At 27.5% G+C, this 24,016-nt stretch overlaps 1 protein-coding gene across 1 annotated transcript; it reads right to left on the bottom strand.

Annotated features, from left to right (window-relative positions):
• Positions 1-12,519: 12,519 nt before the first annotated feature.
• Positions 12,520-16,162, bottom strand: LOC122503576 (uncharacterized protein MAL13P1.304-like). Its single transcript, XM_043614169.1, has 2 exons — positions 16,008-16,162; positions 12,520-15,162 (listed from the first exon to the last, which is right to left on the bottom strand). Exons 1-2 carry the CDS (start codon positions 16,101-16,103, stop codon positions 12,526-12,528), a joined length of 2,733 nt encoding a protein of 910 aa, XP_043470104.1. The 5' UTR covers positions 16,104-16,162; the 3' UTR covers positions 12,520-12,525.
• Positions 16,163-24,016: the final 7,854 nt, after the last annotated feature.

Genomic DNA, 24,016 nt, shown 5'->3' with positions numbered 1-24,016 from the left:
ATTAAGTGAAAAATAGGTAAAATAGGAGGACTTAAGAAGTGGGAAAGGTGAAAGTATGTGGTGTTATTAGGTCGTAGAGCTGTATTGTAGAAGGAGCTAAAGTAGGAGGAGTTATTATGTGGGAGTGGTCAAAGTAGGCGTGTAACAAGTCATAGTCAAAGTAGGAGTGCTAGATTGTAGGAGGAGCTAAGGTAGTATGGGTTATTAAGTGGGAATGGTCAAAGTAGGCGGGGTAATAAGACACAGTAACAGTAGGAGTGTTATATTGTAGGAAGGGTATTATAGTGGGAGTGGTCAAAGTAGGCGTGTAACAAGTCATAGTCAAAGTAGGAGTGCTAGATTGTAGGAGGAGCTAAGGTGGGATGGGTTATTAAGTGGGAGTGGTCAAAGTGGGCGGAGTAATAAGACATAGTAACAGTAGAAGTGTTATATTATAGGAAGGGTATTTAAGTGGGAGTGGTTGAAGTATGCGAGGTATTAAGTAGAACTTAAAATTGGAGGAGGTATTCAGTAGGAGGAGCTAAAGTTAAAGGAGTTACTAAGTGGAAGTTCCAAAAGAAATCGTGATTTGAAGTAGGCGTAATTAGCTAGTGGGAGGAGCTAAATAGAGGTGTTGTTCAGTGGGTGGAGCCAACGTAGAAGGAGTTATTAAGTAGAAATGTTCTAAGTAGGCGGGGTATTAAGTCATAGTCGGAGTAGGAGTGATGTGTTGTACGAGGAGCTAAAATAGAAGGTGTTATTGAGTAGGAGTAGTTAAAGTAAGTGGTGTTATTATGTCGTAGTCAAAGTAGGTGTGTTATATTCCAGAAGGAGCTAAAGCTGGAGGGGTTATTGAGTTGGAGTGGTAAAAATAGGCGGGGTAATAAGTCACAGTCACAGTAGGAGTGTTATGATGTAGGAGGAGCTACAGTGAAAGGAGTTATTAAGTTAAAGTGTTTAAAGTGGGCGGTAGGAAAAGCTAAAGTAGGAGGAGTTATAAGGTAGGAGTGGTCAAAGTAGGCGGGGTATTGAGTAGAACTAAAAATTAGAGAAGGTATTCAGTAGGAGGACCTAAAGTTGAAGGAGTTATTAAGTGGGATTTGCAAAAGTAGTCGTTCTATCAAGTAGGGGTAATTATTTAGTAGGAGGAGCAAAATAAAGGTGTTATTAAGTGAGTGGAGCCAACGTAGAAATGGTTATTAAGTAAAAAAATTCTAAGTAGGCGGGGTGTTAAGTCATAGGCAGAGTAGGAGTGTTATATTGTAGGTGGAGCTAAAGTAGGAGAAGTTATTAAGTGGGAGTGGTCAAAGTAAGTGGTGTTATTATGTAGTAGTCAAAGTAGGTGTGTTATATTCTAGAACGAGCTAAAGTAAGGAGGGGTTATTAAGTGGGAGTGGTCAAAGTAGTCAGGGTCTAATAGTCATAGTCTAAGTAGAAGTGTTATATTGTAGGAGGATTGAAAGTGGGAGGAGTTATTAAGTAGGAGTGGTCAGAGTAGGTGGGGTAATTAGTCACAGTAGGGGTGTTATATTGTAGGAGGATTGAAATGGGAGGAGTTGTTAAGTGGGAGTGGTCAGAGTAGGCGGGGTAATTAGTCACAGTAGGGGTGTTATATTGTAGAAGGATTTAAATGGGAGGAGTTGTTAAGTGGGAGTGGTCAGGGTAGGCGGGGTAATTAGTCACAGTAGGGGTGTTATATTGTAGGAGGAGCTATAGTAGAAGGGGTTATTAAGTGGAAGCGTTCAAAGTAGGCGGTAGGAGGAGCTAAAGTAGGAGTGGTTATAAGGTGGGGGTGGTCAAAGTAGGCGGGGCAATAAGTCGTAGTCAAAGTAGGAGGGGTTATAAGGTGGGAGTGGGCAAGGTAGGCGGGGTAATAAGTCATTGTCAAAGTAGGAGGGTTTATTAAATAGGAGTGGTGGCAGTGGACTGGGTATTAAATCGTAGTTAAAGTATGGGCGGAGAATAAGTAGACGGAGTTTAAGGTAACCTATAAAATTGTCTAAATAACTTTTTTGTTTATTTCCTTGCGGATTGGAACTTATTAAAAATTTTATATCAACTTTCATGAACTCCTTCTTCTCGAATAATTATTTTCAATGCATACACAATAGAAGGAACTTTCTTTATCGCAAGTAAATATTGAATTGCACTATGTTAATTTCCGACAAAAGCAATTTCTCTTCTGTACGAGAGACAGAGTGAGAGAGTGAGGCGGAGAGAGAGGAGAGGATCTACTGTCACAAGCATCAACATTTAGTCGGGTAGAGGGTTAAGAATAGAAAGAGAGGAGAAAGCACCTCTTCTCTCCCTCCTCACCACCTTCCTCTATCTATAGAGAAAGGGAACGTCGTTGAAACAGAAGTTCGTGAAACTTACCGCATTGTTGTGGTGTTCACGACAGTGAACTTGTTTGAAAGCTTGAAGCAAACGGTTGCTTGGGTGGAGGTTGACGCAAAGGGTCGCGTCGGGGGCGGGAAAACTGGTTTCAGGGCGAACGCCAAAGAAGAGTGTTGGCGGAGTGGGGGGGGGAGGGAAGACAGAAGACGTCGACGATGACGGTACACAATATGCACGCGCGTAGCGTTTGAGTTGAGAATTGAAGGTAACTTTCAAACTTCTTGGAAAACAAAGTCTAAGCGTGTTGCTCTATTCCCCTCAGAAAATGGTTTTTTTTTAAAATAAAACTCAATATTTTCTACACGTGAGTTGAGTTTTAATTTTTGTTTTATTTCTCTCTTATTCCAAATGAATTCGTTCCTCTTTACTTTATCTCTTGAAAGAATAAAAGTAAATTTTTTCCGTTTATATAATGAAGGCAAAGGGAGAGAAAGAGAGTGGTCCAGTATGTATATGCGTACCACACACTTTGCACGTAAAAGAAATTTGAAAATGTGATTTCCTGGTAACCTGGAGAAAGAGAAGGAAGCTCGTTACACGCGCGCGTGGATTGTGATCCTTGGGTACAACGGGAGCAGAAGAAACAAGCAACGACGCGTTAAGACGTGACAAGAAACGACGTGAATAGGTTAAAAAGGTAAAAAAAGAAGATAACAGAAAAGGGGAAAAAAGAGAAACAAAAAAAAAAGAAGAAGGAAATGGAAAAAGTGCATCAGAGCTTAGAAAATTTAATTCAGTACAAGTTTCTTGACTTTAGTTTTTAAATAAAAATTGTTCTTTCCTCGAGTGAATTAAACAAAAAGAAAGTCTATTTTGATATAAAAAAATAAGGAAAGCTTATGTATTATTTTCATAGAAACAAAAAGTTTCAATATTTACTTTGAAATTAATGACTATTCACAGAGTTGCCACAAACATTTAAATTTTGTTTTTCCTTGACTTTTCCCTGATTTCCAGACCAAAATTTTGACTTTTTCCCTGACCCTAAAAAATATTCTGATTCACTCTAAACATTATTAAATAATTAAAAAAATGTTCTCATACATTTATTTAATTTAATTGTAAAATTCTTTGAAGACATCAGTAACTTCTTTTTAAAATAAATATTTAATCATTATTATTTTTCGATAGGAATTAAGATTAAGAATTTTACAATGAATTTTAATAAATTCCTGAAAATAATTGAATTTTGTCGAATAATTTTGCTATTCATTCATAAAGATAATTGAAATATTAACGACAATTTTTTTTAGATTTTTTGAAAGTAAATGAATTTTTGCGAAGAATTTTATTAACTTTGAAAATAACACAGGGCCACAAAATTTTTTTAAAGAAAGTATTGACCGGACTATGTTTATTATATGTTTTTTGGGTCACTGAATTCGAATCCGAACTCAGTTTTCCGCCATCACGTCAAGTTTCTTCACAAATTAATAAAATTCGAAAAAAACTGACTGTAAACAAGATTTAAATAAAAATAAACAGAAGATTCTATTAAAAACAACTTTAAAACACTGTAAAAATATTATATAATGTTAAACAATCAAAGAAACTCGTAAAGATTCAAAATTTAAGATGGCGGATCCAATATGGCGTCGATTTTTTTTAAATTCACCCAATTCGCCTGAATCTTGTTACTCGGGGGTTTTTGGGGTTGCTTAATACGAATTTCACCTTAGTTTTCAAAAATTCAAAATGGCGGATCCAATATGGCTGACCAATTTTTAAACAAATTATTGGATTTACCTGAAACGTTATATTAGGGGGTTTTCGGGGTCGCTGAATACGAATTTCACCTTAGTTTTCAAAAATTCAAAAACTAATAAATTTTTAAATAATTTTTTAGCCATATTGGATCCGCCATTTTGGATTTTTTAAAACTAAGGTGAAATTCGTATTCAGCGACCCCATATACCCCCAGGTAACAAATTTCAAGTAAATCTGATACATTTTTAAAAAATTCGACAGCCATATTGGATCCGCTATTTTGAAGAAACTTGACGTGATGGCGCAAAACTGAGTTCGGATTCGAATTCAGCGACCCAAAAAACATAAAAAACATGGTCCGGTCAATACTTTCTTTAAAAAAAATTTTGTGGTCCTGTGTAATTGAATTCTTGCAATGGATATTGTTATTTATGAAAATAATTGAATTTTGCAATGAATTTTATTAAAATTCCTGAATATAATTGAAAGAATTTTGCTATTTATAAAGATAATTGAAATATTGGTAAGAATTTTTTTTTAATTTTGAAAATAATTGAATAGAATGAAAATTCTGGGAAGAATTTTGATATTTATTAAGATAATTAAATTTCAACAGAATTGAAATTAAAATTAATCCACTTTCAAAAAGTTATAATTTTCCTTCAGTAAATTATAAAAATGCAAAACAAACATTTTTTCAACAATATTGTGTCTCTCGATAAAGTTCATTTAAAAAAATAAATGAAAAAATACACGATTAAAACATAAAAAAAAGTAACTCTGTTAATGTTTTGTGTTTTAGAGAACAATATTGCGATATTCGTAATAAGGCTTGTTCATATAACTATAACCAGGGTTGGAAGCAAAACAAGAGTTGTGAACGTGTATTTCACATTCAGATAGCTCCTGTATTTTATTACGTTCTCCTGCACTTGAATAAGTACTTCACAGACCATGTTGAGATCGACAAAATTAACTCCAGCACAATTATAAAGCTAGCACCAAAAAAAAAAAAAAAAAAGAAAATGAAAATAAAACCTTACGAGAAAATAATAAAATATTTCCGCAGTATAAAACATTTTTCGCCTTTAGAATTATTCTCAAAAATATTCTCCTAATAAATTTATATTATTGTTGTGTAAAACTATTTACAAACAGAATGAAGCGGAAAAAAATTTGAAAAATAATAAAAGCTAAAATAACGCTGTGTAATTATTCTTGTTACAAAATTATAATTTTTTTTCTTAGAAGAAAAAGAGAAATACCTATTTTGCCAATTTTTCTTTCTTAATGACAACTTGTTAATAAGAATATTCAAAGTTTTCTTTAATTTCTTGAATTTTAATTTTATAAATCTTTGTAATTTGTTTCTTATTTCAAAGTTTAAAGTGTCACGTTTTTCGTTTTCAGATCAGTAAAAAGTAAGAAAAAACAGTAAAATTGTAAAAATGAATGATTCACTTTCACTTTCACTTTCATTTTCACTTTCACTTTCACTTTCATTTTAATTTAAATTCACTTTAATTCACTTTCAATTCAATTTCACTCAACTTTCACTTCACTCTCACATTCATTTTCACTTCGTTAACACTTTTACTTTACTTTCACTTTCATTTCGATTTCACTTTCACTTCACTTTTACTTCACCCTCATTTCACTTTCACTCTCAAATCACTTTTATTTTCACTTCACACTCAATTCACTTTCACTTCACTATTACTTGACCCTCACTTCACTTTCACTTCACATTCACGTTTAATTTAATTTTACTTCACTCTCAATTTACTTTCATTTCACTCTCAATTCACTTACACTTACACTCCACTCACAATTCACTTTCACTACACTCTCACTTTATTATCACTTGACTTTCATTTCGATTTCACTTTCACTTTCACTTCACTCTCACCTCAGTTTCACATGACCTGTTCTTGACTTTCACTTTACTCTCAATTCACTTTTATTTTCACTTCACTCTCTTACACTTTCACTTCATTTTTTTAATTTAAACCTCTTCAAAATTTTAAGAAAATTTAAAATGTAAATAAAGTTTAATTCAACAAAGAGAAAGTCACAGTGAGTGTGAAGTGAGAGTGAAGATAAAGTGAATTGAGAGTTAAGTGAAAGTGTATTGAGAGTGAAGATAAAGTGAATTGAGAATTAAGTGAAAGTTAATTGAGAATGAAGTGAAAGTGAAAGTGAAGTGAAAGTAAAATGAAAGTAAAGTGAAAGTAAAGTGATAGTGAAAGTGAAGTGACAGTGAAGTGATAGTTAAGTGACAGTGTATTGAGAGTAGAGTAACAGTGAATTGAGAGTTAAGTAAAAGTAAAGTAAAAGTGAAGTGACAGTGAAGTGATAGTTAAGTGACAGTGTATTGAGAGTAAAGTAAAAGTGAATTGAGAGTTAAGTAAAAGTAAAGTGAAAGTGCAGTGAAAGTGAAGCGACGGTGAAGTGATAGTAAAGTGACAGTGTATTGAGAGTAGAGTAACAGTGAATTGAGAGTTAAGTAAAAGTAAAGTAAAAGTGAAGTGACAGTGAAGTGATAGTTAAGTGACAGTGTATTGAGAGTAAAGTAAAAGTGAATTGAGAGTTAAGTAAAAGTAAAGTGAAAGTGCAGTGAAAGTGAAGCGACGGTGAAGTGATAGTAAAGTGACAGTGTATTGAGAGTAAAGTAAAAGTGAATTGAGAGTTAAGTAAAAGTAAAGTGAAAGTAAAGTGAAAGTGAAGTGAAAGTGAAGTGAAAGTGAAGTGAAAGTGAATTGAAAGTGAAGCGACGGTAAAGTGACAGTGAAGTAATAGTTAAGTGACAGTGTATTGAGAGTGAAGTAAAAGTGAATTGAGAGTTAAGTAAAAGTGAATTGAGAGTGAAGTGAGAGTTAAGTGAAAGTGAAAGTAAAAGGAAGTGCCGTCTTTAGAGTTAGTGGGGTAACCATCAAGTATCCATAAACTGAAACTGAAAAAACATTATTTTTATCAACTTCAACTTGTACTTTTTTGTAGAAAAAAAATAAAAAAAACATTTGATACAAAATTTTCAATGAGTAATAAAATATCGCATAGCTATTGTGAATTAAATTTCACATACACTAGAAAATTGCAATCACAAAGCATATATACTCAGTTGGTTTAACACTATAGCTGTGAAAAATATGAACGAAAAGCAATGCAAGCTGTTCGTTGGAATTTCATTTTATTTGAAATAAAAAAAAAAGAATTTTTTTTTTCACGTCTCCATTTTCCATGAGGAAATATAAGGGTCACCGCACACCGTTTCATATTGGTTTTTCCTCAATTCGCCGATGTAACCACAGTCCCAATTTTCTCTTGCAACCATCGAATTTTAATTTCACTCGTATTGCGGTTAAAGTCGACGTAAAAATATAATTCCAAGTATCATGCGAAAGCGAGAAAGAGAGTGAAATCAAAAAAACGAGTATTAATAAAGGATTGGTGGTGGTGGTGAAAAAAAGGGTAAAGAAAGTTAACAGTAATTTTTTTTTTTTTTGGAGCAATTTGAAAAAATAAAAGAGATTTGAGGAATTGAGAAAAAAGGAAAGAATCCAAAAGTGAAATGGAAAAAAGTAAAATAAAAATCGAAACAAGAAACTAAAATCGACTATTGAACAAAGAGAATACGAAATTCTGTTCAAAAAAGATAATGGTCCAAATGAAATTTTCAAAAAGGAGCTTTCGTTTTGTTTTGCCTTTTTTTTTGTCGAGAAAATAATGCCAGTTGAAAGAGACGATATCTACATTTATGAAGCGAAATCGACACCAATAAATGTGAAAGTATCGGAAATTCGTTTTGCATTCTGTTGCCTCACGGAAGTAACTGTTCCCCAACACCTCTTCCCCTTTTCTTTTATTCTAACCCGCTGGCACTTTACTCTATTTCTATTTTCCAATCGAGTCTTCACGTCGTCCCAATTTCAACTCTTCCACCCTTCTCGCACACTTCTTCTTCTCTTTTTACCCTCATTCCTTTGCACAAAACGATCCCGCCCGTTTTGTCATGTGCTCCATCTTCCCTCTGTACAGGAATTTTTTCATTTTATTTTTCTCCTCAAACTTTTTCTTCGTTTTTTTATTAAATGTTATTTTTTCTCTCCACCAGCAGCAGCATCAAGTCGGCTATTTGTTTAATTTCATTTTACTCTCTCCATCTTCTCTCTTTGCAAATAGTGAAAAATTACTTTTAATTCTCTTTTATAAATTAAATCAAGCGCAGAATTATTTTAAGATTAACTTTCAGTTTTTTATTATACAGAGAATGATTTTTTTTGTGCTTCATGATAATTGTAAACCGCTAAGTAACGATTTTTTAGTAAATTTCATAAAATTTTAACTTTTGTTTCCGCCATTTTAGATCCGCCATTTTTAATTCTTAAAAAATAACATCAAAATCTTAATCTGCGACCCCAAAAACCCCCGAATAACGATTTTTCTGTGAATTGGACAAAATTTTAACTTTTGCATCAGCCATCTTGGATCCGTCATTTTGAATTTTAAAAAAACAACATCGGAATCGTAATCAGCGACCCCGAAAACCCCCGAGTAACAGGTTTCAAGTGAATCTAATGAATTTTTGAGAATGTCGTCCGCCATATTGGATCCGCCATATTGAATTTTTCAAAACTGACATTGGATTTGCAATCATCGACCCCGAAAACTCCCGAGTGACAAGTTTCAAGTGAATCCGATAAACTTTTGAGAATGTCAGCCATATTGGGTTCGACATTTTTAATTTATTGAAAACCACATCGGAATCTTAATCAGCTACCGCAAAAATCCCCGAGTAACAATTTTTTAGTAAATTTGACAAAATTTTAATTTTTGCATCCGCCATCTTGGATCCACCATTTTGAATTTTTAAAAACGACATCGGATTCTTAATCAGCGACCTCGAAGAGGCGCATGATTATTCCCCAAATGTCATTTGACCGAACTGTCATTTTACCGAATTGGATTTATTCAAACTGTTATTTTCATGAAATGTCACTTTTGCGAATCGACATTTTAACGAATTAACACTTTTGCGAAAAGTCATTTTTGCGAAATATCATTTTTACGAATCATTATTGTTCCGAAATGTCATTTTTTTGAATTGTCATTTTTACGAAATGTCACTTTTGTGACATTTTTACGAATTGTCACTTTTGCGAAAATTGATGTTTATATTATAATATAATATAATATAATATAATATAATATAATATAATATAATATAATTGATATTTATTATTATATATTTTATTATTATTATTATTATATATATATATATATATATATATATAATAATATATATATATATATATATATATATATATATATATATATATATATGTGCATACAAATTTACAATAGCAATTTTCGCAAAAATGACAATTCGCAACAGTGACATTTCGTAAAAATGACAATTCGAAAAAATGTCAGTTCGCATAAATGACAATTCGAAAAAATAAGTTTTCGCAAAAGTGACAATTCGTAAAAATGTCGATTCACAATAGTAACATTTCGTAAAAATGACAATTCGAAAAAATGTCAGTTCGCATAAATGACAATTCGAAAAAATAACTATTTCGCAAAAGTGACAATTCGTAAAAATGTCGATTCACAATAGTTACATTTCGTAAAAATGACAATTCGAAAAAATAACTATTTCGCCAAAGTGACAATTCGTAAAAATGGCGATTCACAATATAGTGACATTTCGTAAAAATGACAATTCGTAAAAATGGCGATTCACAATATAGTGACATTTCGTAAAAATGACAATTCGAAGAAATTACATTTCGGAACAATAACGATTGACATAAATGACAATTTGAAAAAATTATATTTCGCAAAAATGACTTTTCGCAAAAGTGTCAATTCGTAAAAATGGCAATTCGCAAAAGTGACATTTCGTTAAAATAACAGTTCGGATATATGCAATTCGGTAAAATGACAGCACGGTCAAATGACATTTGGAGAATAATCATGCAACCTCACCCCGAAAACCTCTGAGTAACAATTTTTCAGTGAATTCGATAAAATTTTAATTTTTGCATCCGCCATCTTGGATCCACCATTTTGAATTTTTAAAAAATGACATCGGATTCTTAGTCAGCGACTCCAAAATCCCCTGAGAAATAATTTTCCAGTTAATTTGGAAAGTTTTTTAATTTTTTGAAACTAGGTTTACATTTGTTATTAGAAATTTAACTTTAAATAACTTTTTCGTGTCGCCATTTTGTTTTTTAATTAAATATATGTTACCATATCAAAACTTAGACATTTTTTACGCGACATTTCTTTCTTCCGGAAATATTTGAAAGTTGTAAATTGTCTAAAAGGGACGCATGATTATTCCCCAAATGTCATTTTTCCGAAATGTCATTTTACCGAACGGCACTTTTGCGAATAGTCATTTTTGCGAGAAGCCAATTTTGCGAAATGTCACTTTTGCGAATTGTCATTTTTGCGAATGGCCATTTATACGAATAGTCATTTTTACGAATTGTCATTTTTGCGAATAGTCATTTTTGCGAAAAGTCATTTTTACGAATTGTCATTTTTTGCGAATTGTCTTTTTTGCGAAAAGCTATTTTTGCGAATTGTCATTTTTGCAAATCGACATTTTTACGAATTGTCCATTTTCCGAAAAGTCATTTTTGCGAATCGCCATTTTTACGAATTGTCAATTTTCCGAAAAGTCATTTTTGCGAATTGTCATTTTTGCGAAAAATACAATAGTGAATTTATAGACCCACAAGTTTTCTATTGTATTTTTCGCAAAAATGACTTTTCGGAAATTTGACAATTCGTAAAAATGTCGATTCGCAAAAATGACTTTTTGGAAAATTGACAATTCGTAAAAATGGCGATTCGCAAAAATAACAATTCGTAAAAATAACTTTTCGCAAAAATGACTATTCGCAAAAATGACAATTCGTAAAAATGGCAATTCGTAAAAGTGGCGATTCGCAAAATTGACAATTCGCAAAAATGACATTTCGGAACAATAATGATTCGTAAAAATGACAATTCGTAAAAATTACAATTAGCAAAAGTGGCATTTCGCAAAATTGGCTTTTCGCAAAAATAACTTTTCGGAAAATTGACAATTCGTAAAAATGACAATTAGCAAAAGTGGCATTTCGCAAAATTGGCTTTTCGCAAAATTGCAGTTCGGTAAAATGACATTTCGGAAAAATGACATTTGGGGAATAATCATGCGCCCCTGTCTAAAATAGTGTTAATTAAAAAAAAACTTTAAAAATCTATATTTTTTTAATTAACTATCTGCAATTTATTTATTTTTAAATTTACAGTGAAAGAAAGGAAAGAAGGATTATGGATTATGGATTATGAATTTATGGGCCATAAGAAATGCCAAATGAGAAATTTTTTTCTTTTTGCGTTTTATTGTTTAAAAATATTGCCAATTTTTAAGTAAAATTTTTGTACATTTGGTTATTAAAGTATTGAGTAGGAGTGGTCAAAGTGGGCGTGGTATTAAGTACGAGTAACGTAGATGAGGTTATGTAGTAGAAGGACTACAATATATGAATATATGAAGTAGGTGTGGCCAAAGTAGGCGGAGAATCAAATAGAACTCAAAATAGGTGGCGGTATTCAGTAGGAGGAGCTAAAGTTGAAGGAGTTATTAAGTGGGAGTGGTCAAATTAGGCGGAACTACATAGTGGGAGGAGCAAAATATAGGTGTTATCAAGTGGGTGGAGCAAATGGAGAAAAAGTTATTACGTGGGAGTGTTCTAAGTAGGCGGGGTATTAAGTAGAACTCAAAATAGGTGGAGGTATTCAGTAGGAGGAGCTAAAGTTTAAGGAGTTATTAAGTAAGAGTGGTCAAAATAGTCGTAATTAAAATGTGGGAGGAGCAAAGTAGAGTTTTCTAAAGTGAGTGGAGCCAAACTAGAAGGTGTTATTCACTAGGAGTGTTCTAAGTTCTAAGGCGGGGTATTAAGTCGTAGTCAAAGTAGAAATGTTATATTGTAGGAAAAGCTAAATTCGAAAAAGGTAATAAATGAAAGCAGCCAAAGTAGGCGGGATATTAGGTAATTGGCAAAGTAGGTTGAATTATTTAGTAGGAGGAGCTAAAATTAGATTGGATAATAAGTGGGAGCAGCGAAAGTTGGCAGGGTATAATTAAAACTAAATATAGGTGGGGGTAAATCAGTAGAAAGAGCTAAAGTTGAAGGAGTTATTAAGTGGGAGTGGTCAAATTAGGCGGAACTAAATAGTGGGAGGAGAAAAATAAAGGTGTTATTAAGTGGGTGGAGCAAATGGAGAAGAAGTTATTAAGTGGGAGTGTTCTAAGTAGGCGGATATTAACTAGTAGTCTCAGTAGGAGTGTTATATTGTAGGAGGAGCTAAAGTAGGAGGGGTTATTAAGAGGGAGTGGTCAATGTGTGCTTTTGGTAGGTATATTAAACATTTATTTTACAAATTTTTTATTTTATCCCCACTTTTATCGGTTACATTTTTACGAATCATCACATCAACATTACGTTCAATTTGTTCAATCGTTGAATCAAAAATTTCTCCCCAATTGTCCGCGAGGAAATTTTTACTCCAATTTTTCTTCTTTATTAAAAATTCTTTGTCATAAAAATTATTCTCCTTGAATTTTGCCAAAATTTTCAAATAATAATCCACAATATAATTATCCTCTTGATATAAGGTCAGTAACGATAATTTATAATTCATCAATGGATCACTAGCCATGTGATTTTTATCCTTAGCTATTTTTCTCATTCCCAACAATTTTAACAACATTTCTTGTATATCCTCTGCTGTTTTTCTCAGATTAATCGAAAAAATATCATAACTACCATTATGCCAATCACGTAAAATAACTGAACTTGTCTCCATGTAAATTTCATTCAAAAAACCAGAGACAAAAATTAACAATCTATTTCTTGGATTTGACTCATCAAATTGTAAAAATTCTTCTGTCATTAAAAATTCCTTTCGCAATGTATTTAAATCGGGAAAAACTTCTTCATACAATTTTTGCTGTTTTTCTTCTATATAATCAAATTTATCCGTCATATTATTAATAATATTATGAATTTCAGTGATGTTTAAAAATTGTTTATACGATTCACCAAATATTTGTGCAAATTTTAAATCAATTTTCAATTTTTGAATAATATCTAATGAAATTTTATTATTTTCAGATAAAGAATTCAATTTCCTCTCTTCGCCTAAAAGAATTTCAATTTCCGATTTAAATATTTCCTTCTTTATCCAATACGATGAGGTGAGATTTTTAAAAAGATTCATCAATTTTCCCCTAAGACTGCCTAATGATTCTCTCAATTTTCCATTCTCTAATTTCTTTTCATCAATAAAATTTATGTGCTCCGCTAGAATTAAAATACGTCTCCCCGCGTAATTATTGTAATTTAAATAAATATTCTCATAAAATTCTTCGACATCATTAAAGGGAAAATTTTCCCTAGAATTTGAAAATTGATAAAAATTTTTAAAAAATAAAATAAATACCATTGGTAACGTGAATTCAATTGCAAGTTTTATTAAATAAATTGTGTGCAATGAAAATTTCTCTTGAATTAAATTTTCCAACTGTTTTCTACTTTTTAAATTATTATTTTCATCCAAATTACAAATTAAATCATCAATTTTCTCATTAACATTTTTTGTGAATTTATCGATTTTCCCTTGTACTTCATTGGAGAGGAAATTTTTAATTCGGATAAAATTTTGTTCAAGAAATAATTTTGTCGACAATACTTCTTGAAGTTGTGAAACTTTTTCACGATTTTCCTTTCGTTTTGTCAGAATTTTTACAAGTTGATTTAAATTTTCATCAGTTTGGAAATTTGTCGTTAAATTTTCAATTCTTACGGATAAATTTTCACTGAGATGTTTTAAAATATTTTCCTCGTTTGGAATTTGTTTTTCAATTTTGTCACCACTGTAATTATTCAGACGATCTTGAAGCGATTTATAGGAATCAATAATAATTGAACGATTTTCATTGAAACGATAGTAGAATTTTTCCAAATTGATAAATTCGTCGATAAATTGGAGAATTGGAGAGAAATTTTTTACATTTTTCAGAAGATTTTGATGAAAATTATGAAAATTTGTTATATTTTTGGTAGAATTGAGAAAATACGACGATTGAGCGAAGAAATTAAAATCATTCAACACTTGAAGAAAGTTGAATTTGTCCATTTTTTGAAAATCGTGGGAAAAATTCGAAGGGGACATTTTTGGATATTTTTTTTCCGGATTTTCCAAAATTATAATAATTATTTCTCCTTCTCGTACATTTGCTGTTGGTTCGAGTCCCTCAATGCCATTTTTATGTTCAAAAGTGCCATTTTTGCCATTCGTTTCATTTTGGCATTTGAAATTTTCTTGAGTGCCATTTTTGCATTTTCCTTTGTCTTCAGTGCCATTTTTGCCATTCGTTCCATTTTGGCATTTGTAATTTTCTAGAGTGCCATTTTTGCCATTCGTTCCATTTTGGCATTTGAAATTTTTTTGAGTGCCATTTTTGCCATTTACAGTTTTTTCACTATCATAATAACACTCAAAATTTTCCTTGGTGCCATTTTTGCCATTTTTTGAAAAATTGGTGCCATTTTTGTCAATGAATTTGCTGGCAGCTTTATTGGCAGAAATTGAAAGATTCTCGGCATTAATGAAATTTTGACAAATTCCATAGAAATTACCACCATTTCCGTTTGTTAATTTTTGATTTTCCCCTTGATTATTAGAATGATTATTAATAGTGCCATTTTTTTCGCTTAATATTTGATTAACTGCAGCGGAATTGCCATCTAAATTTATTATTCTCAAACCATCTACTTGACATAGTGGAGCAATAAAAACGATATTCATTTCATCACCAATTTCATTTATATCACAATCGATAATTAATTTTTCAGTAGCAAAAATTTTAATAATTTGACCTATATTTGGCATTGAATTATTTATTCTCTCCTCTTTAAATGGTATATCAGAGAGTTTTAATAGAGAACCAGTTATTGACAATGTTGAATTTTTATAAAATTTTAATACCAAACGATTATCGTCCAATTTCTGTAAATGAAGAAAAATTAATTAATTATTATACTATTATTATTATTTCTAATTAATTTATTCTTAACTATTTTATTCTATAGAAAAATATTTTTTATTATAAAAATATTATACAAAATATTTTTGTATATAATTATAATATAATAATTAATAAAAATTAACTAGTTAATTACTTAATTATTTATTAAAATAAATTCATTAAATAAATAAAAAAATGAATTCTATTTATTTATTTAAATTTTTATTATTTCTATTAATTATAATCAATTTATTATTAATTATTTTTTTAAAGAAAATATTTTTTATTGCAAAAAATATAAAAATATTTCAGTAGGTATATTACTTAGAAGAATAATTAATAAAAATTAATTAGGTAGGTACTTAATAATTTATTTATTATATTATTAAAATCAATTATAATTAAGTAATTAATATTTTATTAAATGAGAATATTTTTGATAAAAAAAACTATTATAGAAATATTTTAGTAGATTATGGATTAATATGAATTAAAATTAATTTTTTATGAATTATTTTATTATAGGAAAATATTTTTTATTATGAAAAAATTATTGAAATTGTTTCAAATCCAATTCAATTTTTGTGAAAAAATTTGCTTTTTAGTGGAATTTTCGTTTATTTTTTAAATATTAAATATTTGCGACAAAAAATTTGCTTTTTAGTGGAATTTTCGTTTATTTTTTAAATATTAAATATTTGCGACAAAAATTTGCTTTTTAGTAGAATTTTCGTTTATTTTTTAAATATTAAATATTTGCGACAAAAATTTGCTTTTTAGTAGAATTTTCGTTTATTTTTTAAAAGGAATTCTTTTGTCAAAATACCTTCGAGTCTGTATTACAATTAATAACATCAGCTTCAATGATGATGCACACCAATGAAAAAATGAACCAAAAAATTTTCTTCACTTTAACTTTCATTTTTCATTTACTTCTTAACACTGGAGAAGAGAGAACAACAACTGTTGAATTGTATTTTTTTTCTAATTTTTCTCTTTTTTAATCAAAGGATGCAGTTGCGCAATTCTTATATCAGACGGAAATATATTTCCGAGACTGATATCACAAGGTTATAGGATAAAATTAATTTCTTTGTCTGTATTGAAGAAGAAATTTATTTCGCACTATAAAATTATTGATTTTTTTAATCAAGAGTGAAAAATAGCTCTTTTTGACCCTAGGGAAGAAAGTAAACTTTTTAATTCTAGTGATTAAATAATTTTCTCTTTTTAGAAAATAGTAAATTTTTTTAGGAAAAAATGGTTCTTTCTATCCCTAGGGGGAAAAAAGTTCTTTTTACTTCTAGGGAGAAAAACACCCTTTTTAATCCTAGTGTGTAAAAAATACTTTTTGTTCACTTGGAAGAGAACAGAAATTTTTAAAACCAAGCATTTAAAAAATTACTATTTTTATAGGAAAATTATTTCCCTTTTAGCGGGGGAAAAGTTGTCTCTTTCTCCCCTAGGGACAAAATAAGCTTCTTATAACCCAAATGCAGAAAAGAATCATTTTTTAATATCAGAAGTATAAATAATTTCAAACAACGTGTAAAAATCAATCACTGTGCACAAAGAAAATAAAAATAAAAATTTCCCAGAAAGAAAAGCGTTTCTTTTTGCTTAAAAAATATACCTAAAGAAACTGAGAAATATCAAGTTTCATTTTTTTTTTTTATTACACTGGCAGTTTTAAAGTCTCTGAAAAGTCCATTGGTTACAGTATTAAAAAAAAAAATATATATGACCATAGCTGCTTGATGACATTTGTCGAGTAATAAAAAAATTCAATAATATTTTATGCCTTTAAATTTTAGCAGAACGTGTAACTTTATTGCCATGCAACATTTTTTTTTTCGTTTTTTTTCTGTTTTTAAATCATTTTTTCCATACAATAAAATTGCATTCATCTCGTTACAATTTATAGCATAAAAGGTAAATAATAAATTTGTTTACATTCTCCTCGCTGCATAGAGAGATATAGAGAGGAAATTTTTTATAAAAAAAATTTATTATTCAAATTTTCCCCAGTGTGTAATAAAATATTAATTAAAGTACATGCTATAACTTTAATCGAATTTATTAAAAATGTGAAAAAAAATTTATTTATTGGAAAAAAAAAGAATTTTATTACAAAAAAGAGTTGAAATAAATTAACAACTTTTTTTCCAAACTGCTATTAATAAAAAAAAAAAAATGCTGATAGTTTGAAAAATAAATGTAGCTTAATTATAAGCTTGTCGTGGTTTATATGAAAAAAATGCAATATTTTATGAAGATTTTAGACGCACGTCTCTCCCATCAGATTTATCGACTTTATTATAAAAAATGTTCTCGTTAATGACTTTCTGCATTTTTTAAAAATTATTATTATTATTATTATTATTATTATTATTATTCTATTATTATATTTTTTGAATCACAAAGATCACTCAAAATTTATAAAAAAAACTCTCATTATAACATTTTTTGTTAATTAGGAAATAAAAACAGAAAAATTGTACCTCAATCAATTTATTTTTCTTTTTTTTCATTGAAAATGATATATTTTTATTTCTGATAAACTCTGTTTTAATAAAATTCATTTTCTATTTGACTTTCAAATTAGGATTTCTAATTTAAATTTCAAATTTTTAATTTTATTATCAAAACTTTATTGGCACATATTCTGTTTTAAATTCTATATTAAAAAAAAAAAATTGTATTTGAAATAACCTTCTGGGTTTCATTTAAAAATATTAGCAAAGAAAATCATCACTAAAATTATTATTATTATTATTTTATTTATTATTATTATTATTAGTATTATTATTATTATTATTATTATTATCATTATTATATTTATTATTATTATTATTTATAATTTATTATAATTATGCAATAACAATAATAATTATTAATATTTTATTATTATTGTTATTATTATTAATTGGAATTTAATAGTTTTTAGTTATTCGTTAGAAATTAGTAATTATTTAGTTTGCATTTATATGTTATATATTTGTAATTAGTTGGTTTCTATTTAGTTGTTAGTATTTTATTAAAAACAAATTAATTGTAACTTAGGAGTTTGTTATTAATTAGTAATTAGTTAATAATTATCTAGATGTTAATTAATTAAACAAATTAATTAGTAATTAGCAATTAGATAATACCATTTAGTTGTTAGTTATTAGTAATTATTTATCAACTGGTTAGTAATTAATTAGTAATTATTTATCAACTGGTTAGTAATTAATTACTAATTATATTTAGCAACTGGTAAGTAATTACTTAATAATTATTTAGCAACTGGTTAGTATTTATTTAGCAAGGGGTTAGTAATTACTTCTAAACTAGTTATTAAATATTCAATTACTCCTTACTTTTGAAGTAGAAATGATTTAATTAAAAGTTTGCTATTAAAGTTACTTTGAAAGTTCATTATAGTTGATAAAAATTTACTTTTTAATATTTAAAGACATTTTTTTAATTAAAAGTCAGTTACTCGATTGCAGCCACTTCAAAAGTCCAATTGTCAATCATTCTATTTCAGAATTTTAATTATCGAAGATAAAAATAAAAGTTTTCAATATAATACAAGATTATTAATAGTCATCAGTAAATTTGATTAATATTGAAAAGAGAATAAATCTTTGATTTCAAACCAAAAATAAAAATAATAAAAGGAAGAAAATGAATAAAATGCAAATGCGAAGGAAAATCGACGATTTTCAACTGCGCGTATATGTAAAGAGTGAATATTTTAGAATTAAAAAAAAAAAAAAACCGCGAGAGGATAAGTTTATTGTGCTCGGAGATTATTTTCCTTCGAGGAAAAGAATGCTAGCCTATCAAAGAAACTCCTTTCGCAAGTTTCAAATTCTTTTCCATAATTTTTTTTCTTCTGCTACAATTCACAATAAGTTTTTAATATTTCATTCATTTATGTGCTAATATAAAATAAAATTTTAATTATTAAATCACTTGAACTTTTAAATGTTAATAATATTCTCTTTTTTAATTAAAAAAACTAAAATAAAAAGGTATATCGTATATATATACATTTTTTAATTAAACATGAAAACTGTTTTTTTCTTTTTTTAATTAATATTTCATTTAGTTTCTTTAATTAAAATATTTCAATAAACAATTTTATTGACTTTAATGCGAAAAATTAATAATAATTAATTAACAAAAATATAGTAACAACAACAAACAACAAGATATAAAATATTTTGATAAAAATAACAATAATAATAATAATAATAATAATAAAAATAATAAAAATAATATTTCCAATATTGTGGAATTTGCAAATTAAATTAAATTCGAAAAAAATGCCACCAAACTAGAAAATCGCACTCTTTTGTCAATTAAGATGGCTGCGAAATTGAGTTACTTTTTTTTGAAGGGTAGATTGGTGGCCTTTACGATTCGAGAGGGCTCTTTGTGAACTCTATATATATTAGCCATTTGTGCACATACAGAGTGAGAGAGAGAACATAGGAGAATTTTTATTGGCATCCAAACCCCTTTTCCCTCTCTCTCTCTCTCTCTCTCTCTCACACAATGTGTGTGTGTGTGTCTTTCTCTATCAAATCGGTGGCGAAAAGCAATAAACGTTTTCGTTCGTTCAATAGGCAACGACAGCGTCGACTAAAATCATGTTCAAAAGCCTTGCAACTTTGAAAAACATTTATTCTCGATAGCAACTTACTTTTTCGCTGATAAGTCACTAGTCTCAAATATATTTTTTATTGTTTTTAAAAATCTTTTTTTTAAATTCATTTTCGACAAGAAAAAGACAAAATAGAAAAAAATTGGTGTGGTATTTAATTTACTTTAGTTTTATTAGTAAGCAATTATTACTGCTACTTTTTTGCTTTTGAATTAGTAAATTTTACTAGTAGTAAATATTAGTAAATTTTACTAGTAGTAAATATTAGTAAATTTTACTAGTAGTACTTATTAGTAATTTTTACAAGTAGTAAATATTAGTAAATTTAACTAGTAGTACTTATTAGTAATTTTTACAAGTAGTAAATATTAGTCAATTTTACTAGCAGTAAATATTAGTAAATTTTACTAGTAGTAAATATTAATAAATTTTACTCGTAGTAAATATTAGTAAATTTTCCTATAGTAAAAAATATAAGTAAATTTTACTAGTAAAAAATATTAGTAAATTTTACTGCTAGTAAATATTAGTAAATTTTACTAATAGTATATATTAGTAAATTCTACTAATTTCTTAGTAAAATTTACTAATATTTACTATTATTTACTACTTTTTGCTTTTACATTACAAAAATTTACTATTTTCACTTACTTACTAATTTCTAGTAAAATATGTTAGTAAAATTAGTACTAATTTATAGCAGAATTTACTAATTCAAAAGCAAAAAGTTACTACTTAGTAATTAATAATTAGTCAATTTCAATTTTTGCAGAAGTTGAAGATTTTATTTAAAAATTCGTTAAATTTGAGTGTTTTCCACCAACATTATAAGGTTTGTGATTTTTCTATTATTATATTTATAATTGTGGTTTTCCTTTGAATATTAAATTGTTTTTTACAGAAAAAAAAATTTCTATTAAAATTAAATTTTTCCTAAACTAACGAGTTAATATCATTTTACTATTTACTTACTTACTTACTTACTAGTAAAATCTATTAGTAAAATTAGTACAAGTTTATATGTAAAATTTACTACTTAAAAAGCAAAAACTAGTAAGTAAGTTAATTAGTAAATTTTACTAATGAATTACTAAATTATTTATAAAATTTACTAATTACTTACTTCTTTTTTGCTTTTAAGTCATCAAATTTTACTAATAAATTAGTACTCATTTAATAGTAAAATTTACTAATTACTTACTTACAACTTTTTACTTTTGAATTAGTAAAATTAAAGAATTACATTACTTACAACTTTTCTCTTCTGAATGATTAGTAAATTTTAATAATAAATTGCTAAATAATTGATAAAATTCACTAATTACATACTTCCTACTTTTTACTTTTTAATTAGTAAATTTTACTAATAAATTAGTACTAATTTATTAGTAAAATTTATTAATCGTTTATTTACTACTTTTTGCTTTTTAATTAGTAAATTTTACTAATAAATTATTAATAAAATTTACTTATTACTTACTTACTAATTTTCGCTTTTTAATTAGTAAATTTTAATAAGAAACTAGTACTAATTTATTAGTAAAATTTATAAATTATTTATTCACTACTTTTTGCTTTCAAATTAGAAAAAATTTACTATTACTTACTCACTACTTTCTAGTAAAATCTATTAGTAAAATTTGCACAAATTTATTTATAATATTTACTAATTCGAAAGCTAAAAGTAGTGTGTAAGTAAGTAATTAGTCAATTTTACTAATAAATTACTAAATTATTAATAAAATTTACTTATTACTTTCTTACTAATTTTTTCTTTTGAATTAGTAAATTTTACTAAGAAATTAGTACTAATTTATTAGTAAAATTTATTAATCGTTTATTTACTACTTTTTGCTTTTTAATTAGTAAATTTTACTAATAAATTACTAAATTATTAATAGAATTTACTAATTACTAACTTTTTACTTTTTACTTTTAAATTATTAAATTTTACTAATAAATTAGTACTAATCAATTAGTAAAATTTACTATTTTTGTGCTTTTAAATTCGAAAAAATTCACTGTTTACCAAATTACTACTTTCTAGTAAAATTAGTATAAATTTATTTGTAAAATTTACTACTTAAAATTCAAAAACTAGTAAATAAGTAATTAGTCAATTTTACTAATGAATTACTAAATTATTAATTATATTTACTAATTATATACTAATTTTTGCTTTTAAGTCAGCAAATTTTATTAATACATTAGTACTAATTTATTAGTAAAATTTACTAATTATTTATTTACTACTATTAGCTTTTGAATTATAGTAAATTTTACTAATAAATGACTAAATTATTAATAGAATTTAATAATTACACACTTTTTGCTTTTTAATTAGTAAACTTTACTAATTAATTAGTACTAATTTATTAGTAAAATTTACTAATTCAAAAGCAAAAAATATTTAGTAAGTAATTAGTCAATTTTACTAATAAATTACTAAATTATTAATAAAATTGACTAATTACTTACTTACTATTTCTGCTTTTGAATTAGTAAATTTTGCTAAAAAAATTAATACTAATTTTATGTAAAATTCATTAATTACTTACTTACTACTTTTTTCTTTTGAATTATAGTAAATTTCACTAATAAATTACTAAATTATTAATAGAATTTACTAATTACTAACTTTCTACTTTTTACTCTTTAATTAGTAAATTTTACTAATAAATTAGTACTAATTAATTAGTCAAATTTACTAATTTTGTGCTTTTAAATTAGTAAAATTGACTAATTACTTACTTACTACTTTTTGTTTCTAAAATAGTAAATTTTACTAATAAATTAATACTCATTTATTAGTAAAATTTACTAATTACTTACTTACAACATTCTTCTTTTGAATTAGTAAAATTGACTAATTTCTTACTTACTAAATTTTGCTTTTGAATTAATAAAATCTACTAATTACTTACAACCTTTTGTTTTTCAAATATTAAATTTTACTAATATATTAATACTAATTTATTAGTAAAATTTACTAATTACTTACAACTTTTTTTGCTTTTGAATTAGTAAATTATTACAGTGATTACTTTTATTATTATTTTTTTTTTAATTCACGACTAACACATTTTAAAAAGTCGACGTGACAATGAAATAAGAAAAAGAAAGAAAGAGAGAGTGAGTGAGTGAGAGAAAAAAAATGAATGTCAAAAATTGATTGAAAGTCAGATTTTCAATCAACTGACAGGATATTATCGACGACAATCGACGAGTTGATGAGAATTGGAAAGGTTTGGAAAAAATAAAAAGAAGAAGTAGAAGAAGAAGACGCAGCAAAAAAAAAAAAAAAAAAAAAAAAAAAAAATGAAAATTCAGTTTGATGTTCTCTGATAGAAAAAAGAAAGACCATCAGGACACAATGAGATGAGCGTCGTCATATCATATCTTTCTGCACAGCATCAATTTTTTTTTCTTTCTCTCTCTCCTCTTTTTCTCGTCATTTTTTCGTTAATAAACCAAAAAAAAAATGTGTAAAAAAAGGAAAAAATGTCAAATATATATGCTCACGAGGATTTTACGTGACGACATTAAAATTCGAGAACTGATTCCCTAATACAGAGAAAAAAAGGGGGAGGGGAGGGGGACATGTGCAGACAGCTTGTCGATCAATAAACCATACATATATATATAATAATAGGGACCAAGGACCCACACTTTTTTCCAATAAAATGCAATTTTTCACTCGATATTATCGTCGTAAATTCGTTTTGACAGATCCTTAACCCAGATTTCGATTTCCTGAACGGATATCAAGTCCTGGAATATTTAGGTCAACCAAAGAATGGGATTCATTTCATTAAAAATTTTTTTTCAGTATATTTTTTAAAAGAAAAAAAAATTATGTTTTGGAATCATTTTTTTTATTCTGACAAATATTTTAAGGACTCGAAATTAATCAAAAATATTTTTTTCCATCACCATAATATGGTAAATAAATTATAGTAAGGGGTTAATTTTCAAAACAGGAATTGAAAATAGAAATTTAACCCTTTTTGAAAAATGAAAATATTTTTGGTATTTTCCACAATTAAGTAAATTATACCGCAATAATTGAGAAAAATAATATATTTATTATTGAAAATCAATCAATTCTTCCAATGAAAAATGATTTATAGGCTAAAATTGTTAAAATAAAAAAAAGTTTAACCCTTTTCGAAAAAATT

The sequence above is a fragment of the Leptopilina heterotoma genome, unplaced genomic scaffold (genome assembly GCF_015476425.1).
Source record: "Leptopilina heterotoma isolate Lh14 unplaced genomic scaffold, ASM1547642v1 Lhet_264, whole genome shotgun sequence".
Taxonomy (NCBI): Eukaryota; Metazoa; Arthropoda; class Insecta; order Hymenoptera; family Figitidae; genus Leptopilina; species Leptopilina heterotoma.
The sequence above is the reverse complement of the archived record's forward strand: the minus strand, read 5'-3'. Positions and strand labels throughout refer to the sequence as shown.